Here is a 6946-nt window from a genome sequence, read left to right as displayed (position 1 = left end):
ATTATATTAAATATATATATTATATTAAATATATATATATAAATATATATTATATTAAATATATATATATAAATATATATTATATTTAATATAATATATATAAATATATATTATATTAAATATATATATTATATTAAATATATATATATAAATATATATTATATTAAATATATATATATATATATTAAATATATATATATAAGCGGACATGTTGGTCTAGAACTCGATGTGTCGTCTGTTCCTTCAGCTTCACGTTCAAACTTTTTCACTTTGTCTCTAAATTCAACACAAGAAGGTGAAGAGACTCCATCATCATCATCTTCATCAGAGACTGTTCTACCTAAAGCCTCCTCCTCCTCCTCCTCCTCCTCCTCCTCCTCATCTTCATCTTCAATCAACAGAACCAGTTTGTGTTTAATCTTCACAGTTTTATTTTCAAACAGACGCACTGAGCATGTGCAGTGAGTCACATGACTTCAGCTAACAATAACAATCAATAATCAATAATCACATTCAATCGCTACGAATATCACATTGACATCAGCAGGTGGGCGGGACCACCGGAGCCCTGTGATCTGATTGGTTGGTGTGGTCCGATGAGGAGTGTCTGAGTGTTTTTAGGATCCTTTAGCGCTTCTGGTCATCATCCCGATCATCTTCCACTGATCTGGAGTCACCTGAGACACAAACATCATCAACTGTTATTGTTACCATGTAAACAGAATATTTCTGGGGGAAACATTTGAGTGAGACACTCACTCTGCGCAGCTCGTTAAACTCTCCCGCCATCGACACGTATTCTCCTCCATCGAACCGGATCACCTGAAGATAAACAAGGAAGAGTTAAACCAGCCTAAACTCTGACCTGAGACCAGTCTAAACTCTGACCTGAGACCAGTCTAAACTCTGACCTGAGACCAGTCTAAACTCTGACCTGAGACCAGTCTAAACTCTGACCTGAGACCAGCCTAAACTCTGACCTGAGACCGGTCTAAACTCTGACCTGAGACCAGTCTAAACTCTGACCTGAGCTCAGCCTAAACTCTGACCTGAGCTCAGTCTAAACTCTGACCTGAGACCAGCCTAAACTCTGACCTGAGCTCAGCCTAAACTCTGACCTGAGACCAGCCTAAACTCTGACCTGAGACCAGTCTAAACTCTGACCTGAGACCAGTCTAAACTCTGACCTGAGACCAGTCTAAACTCTGACCTGAGCTCAGTCTAAACTCTGACCTGAGACCAGTCTAAACTCTGACCTGAGACCAGTCTAAACTCTGACCTGAGACCAGTCTAAACTCTGACCTGAGCTCAGTCTAAACTCTGACCTGAGACCAGTCTAAACTCTGACCTGAGACCAGTCTAAACTCTGACCTGAGCTCAGTCTAAACTCTGACCTGAGACCAGCCTAAACTCTGACCTGAGACCAGTCTAAACTCTGACCTGAGACCAGTCTAAACTCTGACCTGAGACCAGTCTAAACTCTGACCTGAGACCAGTCTAAACTCTGACCTGAGACCAGTCTAAACTCTGACCTGAGCTCAGTCTAAACTCTGACCTGAGACCAGTCTAAACTCTGACCTGAGACCAGTCTAAACTCTGACCTGAGACCAGTCTAAACTCTGACCTGAGCTCAGTCTAAACTCTGACCTGAGACCAGTCTAAACTCTGACCTGAGACCAGTCTAAACTCTGACCTGAGACCAGTCTAAACTCTGACCTGAGACCAGTCTAAACTCTGACCTGAGACCAGCCTAAACTCTGACCTGAGCTCAGCCTAAACTCTGACCTGAGACCAGTCTAAACTCTGACCTGAGCTCAGCCTAAACTCTGACCTGAGACCAGTCTAAACTCTGACCTGAGACCAGTCTAAACTCTGACCTGAGACCAGTCTAAACTCTGACCTGAGCTCAGCCTAAACTCTGACCTGAGACCAGTCTAAACTCTGACCTGAGACCAGTCTAAACTCTGACCTGAGCTCAGCCTAAACTCTGACCTGAGCTCAGCCTAAACTCTGACCTGAGACCAGTCTAAACTCTGACCTGAGACCAGCCTAAACTCTGACCTGAGACCAGTCTAAACTCACCGCTCCAGACATCCAGGTAGCGTAGTCGCTGCTCATGTACGCTGCCAGGTTTGAGATCTCTGTTGGTGTCCCGAGTCGACCTGTTGGGATCCGATCGATCATCGCCTTCTCAAACTCTCCAGTTGGGTCTAGACGGCTGAAGGCCCCCTAAACAACAACAACAACAACAAACAACACACAACAGGTAAACAACAAATAACTGCAAACAAACAAATGTCATCATCTATAAGCAAACAAGCGGTACCTTGGTTCTGATTGGTCCAGGCTGGATTATATTGAACCTGTGGCCGTAGCGGCCCCACTCTGAAGCCAGAGACCTGACACACAACAAACACAACAACAACAGTGTTACCATGGCAACCACAGGATGACGTCATGATAACAGCAGCCGAAAGGTCAAAGGTTAGACTGACTTGTAGAGCGCCTCGACTCCGGCCTTCGCCGACGCACTCGGGACCACGAAACCAGAACCAGACTCAGCATAGATGGTAGTGATGGCGAGGAAGGACGCACCTGAACAACAACAACAACAACAACAACAACAAGGACTCTGGATCAGTTTCTAACCTCTATGACTCTGGATCAGTCTCTAACCTCTCTGACTCTGGATCAGTCTCTAACCTCTCTGACTCTGGATCAGTCACTAACCTCTGACTCTGGATCAGTCTCTAACCTCTCTGACTCTGGATCAGTCTCTAACCTCTCTGACTCTGGATCAGTCTCTAACCTCTCTGACTCTGGATCAGTCTCTAACCTCTGACTCTGGATCAGTCTCTAACCTCTCTGACTCTGGATCAGTCTCTAACCTCTCTGACTCTAGATCAGCCTCTAACCTCTCTGACTCTGGATCAGTCTCTAACCTCTCTGACTCTGGATCAGTCTCTAACCTCTCTGACTCTGGATCAGTCTCTAACCTCTCTGACTCTGGATCAGTCTCTAACCTCTCTGACTCTGGATCAGTCTCTAACCTCTCTGACTCTGGATCAGTCTCTAACCTCTGGATCAGTCTCTAACCTCTCTGACTCTGGATCAGTCTCTAACCTCTATGACTCTAGATCAACCTCTAACCTCTCTGACTCTGGATCAGTCTCTAACCTCTCTGACTCTGGATCAGTCTCTAACCTCTCTGACTCTGGATCAGTCTCTAACCTCTGACTCTGGATCAGTCTCTAACCTCTGACTCTGGATCAGTCTCTAACCTCTCTGACTCTAGATCAGCCTCTAACCTCTCTGACTCTGGATCAGTCACTAACCTCTCTGACTCTGGATCAGTCTCTAACCTCTCTGACTCTGGATCAGTCTCTAACCTCTCTGACTCTGGATCAGTCTCTAACCTCTCTGACTCTGGATCAGTCTCTAACCTCTATGACTCTAGATCAGCCTCTAACCTCTCTGACTCTGGATCAGTCTCTAACCTCTCTGACTCTGGATCAGTCTCTAACCTCTCTGACTCTGGATCAGTCTCTAACCTCTCTGACTCTGGATCAGTCTCTAACCTCTCTGACTCTGGATCAGTCTCTAACCTCTATGACTCTAGATCAACCTCTAACCTCTCTGACTCTGGATCAGTCTCTAACCTCTCTGACTCTGGATCAGTCTCTAACCTCTCTGACTCTGGATCAGTCTCTAACCTCTCTGACTCTGGATCAGTCTCTAACCTCTGACTCTGGATCAGTCTCTAACCTCTCTGACTCTGGATCAGTCTCTAACCTCTGACTCTGGATCAGTCTCTAACCTCTGGATCAGTCTCTAACCTCTCTGACTCTGGATCAGTCTCTAACCTCTATGACTCTAGATCAACCTCTAACCTCTCTGACTCTGGATCAGTCTCTAACCTCTCTGACTCTGGATCAGTCTCTAACCTCTCTGACTCTGGATCAGTCTCTAACCTCTGACTCTGGATCAGTCTCTAACCTCTGACTCTGGATCAGTCTCTAACCTCTCTGACTCTAGATCAGCCTCTAACCTCTCTGACTCTGGATCAGTCTCTAACCTCTCTGACTCTGGATCAGTCTCTAACCTCTCTGACTCTGGATCAGTCTCTAACCTCTATGACTCTAGATCAGCCTCTAACCTCTCTGACTCTGGATCAGTCTCTAACCTCTCTGACTCTGGATCAGTCTCTAACCTCTCTGACTCTGGATCAGTCTCTAACCTCTGACTCTGGATCAGTCTCTAACCTCTGACTCTGGATCAGTCTCTAACCTCTCTGACTCTAGATCAGCCTCTAACCTCTCTGACTCTGGATCAGTCTCTAACCTCTCTGACTCTGGATCAGTCTCTAACCTCTCTGACTCTAGATCAGCCTCTAACCTCTCTGACTCTGGATCAGTCTCTAACCTCTCTGACTCTGGATCAGTCTCTTTCCCAGCTCCAGGGTAACGAAGGCGGTCCCGTTCAGGACGATGTCTGTGATGCTCTTCCAGGCGTTTGGAGACAGACTTTCTGACGGACAGACGAAGTTTCCTGCTGCATTGTTGATGATCACCTGAACCAATAAGGAGGTCAACGAGGGTCCTCACGAGTACAGAAAAACAAACATGTGTGTGTGTGTGTGTGTGCTCTTACATCAGGAAGTCCCGTCAGAGACTCCACCTGGTCCACACAACGAGAGACCGCCTCAGGATCTCTGACATCAAGCTGAACCACATGGACCTGAGAGAGTTTATATAAATCACAATCAAAAGCCTATTGATCTACAAGTTGTTCCTGTTCATGAAGTCAGTTCTGATCAATAAGTGACTGAAGGTTTGAACAAGAGGAGCTGCAGACTGAATCACTGTCCGGTGAGGGATCAGGTTCTGGGTCAGTCTGGTTCAGGTTCAGGTTCTGGTTCAGGTTCTGGTTGGCTACCTTGTTTCCAGTCTGGCTGCTGATCTCCTCGGCTGTTTTCTGCAGGACGTCCAACTTCCTGAACCACAAATACAAGAGAATGTTAGCACAGCATTACCTAGCGTTAGCATTGCTATGCTACACTAGCTATGCGACGTTAGCGACTGAAGGCTAACTGAATGTCAGCTGATGTGCTGGTTTCACTTTTATCTTTTGAATAAATATGTCGACTCTTCTGTCTGCTGCTCACTCTAATGTTTAATTATGGGGTGTCGTTAGTGACAGTGGTCTCCATGGTAACGTGTCAGGGGGCGGGGCTTAGCAAGGGGTCAGGCGTCACTCTTCCATTCAGTCTATGTCTGTGTTTTGGTGCCCCCTGCTGGTTGGTCAGCAGACTGCAGTAGAACTGTTGTCTTATTGTTGGAGACATTTTACATGTTTTCTCTGTTTTTAACACCAACGTGTTGTTTGTGTTCCTTTAAATCCAACAGGACGATGAGAAGTTTCCTCTTACTTGTGCCCTGAAGTCACCGAGTTGTTCTGAACAGTTTGAAGCTTCATTCAAATAATAATCAGAGGTCAGAGTCTCTGAGGGATCGCTGCTATGAGGTCACGTTTATATTAGAGGGTTTCATAAAGACATGATGTCACATGTTTATATTAGAGGGTTTCATAAAGACATGATGTCACATGTTTATATTAGAGGGTTTCATAAAGACATGATGTCACATGTTTATATTAGAGGGTTTCATAAAGACATGATGTCACATGTTTATATTAGAGGGTTTCATAAAGACATGATGTCACATGTTTATTTTAGAGGGTTTCATAAAGACATGATGTCACATGTTTATTTTAGGGGGCGCATTACACAGTGGTGTAGTGGTGTAGCGGTGTACCTACGTAGCCGTGTAGCTACGGCTACGTAGCTACATGGCTACGTAGCCAACAGTGATTCATAACTTGACCTCTGACCTGCTGGCGATGACACACTGAGCTCCCAGCTGAGACAGAGTCGTGGTCATAGCTCGGCCCAGACCCGTTCCCCCCCCCCGTGATGAACGCCACGCGGTCCTTGAAGCTTCCTGTCGGCAGCATGACGCCTTCAGCCGGCGGGAAGAACTTCGCCTGAGGAAGAGGAGCAGCCGAACCGTGGCGCCATGACTGAAACCAGAACAGAGAGCCGCCATTTAATAAAGTGACCAATCAGAGCAGAGATAAACAACGTGAACCCGGTTCTACTGATGAACCCGGTTCTACTGATGAACCAGGTTCTTTAACCTACAGACTCGTACTGATCTTTCTTTTTCTATCAAATAGAAACATATTTAATAAAGTGACCAATCAGAGCAGAGATAAACACACCAGGACTGGATTTACCTGCCCGCCCCCTCATGCACTCTGAGCTGCAGTGCACGCGCTGCTCGCGGAGGCACAAGGAACTGGGTGAAAGGTCAAACTCTAGGAAAGTTAATGTGTTCAAATGTTTCATTTAAACCGCGTTTAATTAATATTATATGACGTCATCTTTACTATAAAACTCTGACTTTTGATGATTATTGATTTTAGAATTGTTTGTTGTTTTTTCATCTTCTCTCTGACGTCATAGTCCACACCTGTAAACACTTTATCTTCATATTATTATATTAATAGTGAAAGTATTAAAATGTTTCTCACCGAGTGAACTGAAGTCCTGACGGACCGGAGAAGTTCAGCTCTGCTGAACAGAGAGGCGGCCATGTTGTCAGGGACTGGACCAGACCAACACGGAGGAGAAGAGGGGGGGGTACATCCGGGTAACTTCTCATTAGAAACACAGTTCACAGCTGTTTTTAAGTACAAATACACAGAAATAAATACAATAGAAATATTCAGAAGTAATGAAAGAGACAGAAATAAACTGTTGATCACAATAATAATTATATTTAAATGTTTAGTCGCAAGATTATATTATTACATATTATATTATATACTATAGTATTATATAATATTTTAATAAATCGTATCATATTTAGTTGTATAAACAGGAAAC

General features: G+C 44.7%; 1 protein-coding gene across 1 annotated transcript; it reads right to left on the bottom strand.

Annotated features, from left to right (window-relative positions):
- Window positions 1–413: 413 nt before the first annotated feature.
- On the bottom strand, window positions 414–6665 carry decr1 (2,4-dienoyl CoA reductase 1, mitochondrial). Its single transcript, XM_079165238.1, is given in 11 exon segments — window positions 414–677; window positions 760–822; window positions 2083–2229; window positions 2327–2399; window positions 2496–2595; window positions 4423–4570; window positions 4651–4737; window positions 4936–4993; window positions 5890–5966; window positions 5968–6078; window positions 6592–6665. Coding segments are annotated over 11 exon segments (987 nt in total). The 5' UTR covers window positions 6655–6665; the 3' UTR covers window positions 414–617.
- Window positions 6666–6946: the final 281 nt, after the last annotated feature.

Source organism: Pholis gunnellus, assembly GCF_910591455.1.
Source record: "Pholis gunnellus genome assembly, chromosome: 8".
NCBI classification, from domain to species: Eukaryota; Metazoa; Chordata; class Actinopteri; order Perciformes; family Pholidae; genus Pholis; species Pholis gunnellus.
The sequence above is the reverse complement of the archived record's forward strand: the minus strand, read 5'-3'. Positions and strand labels throughout refer to the sequence as shown.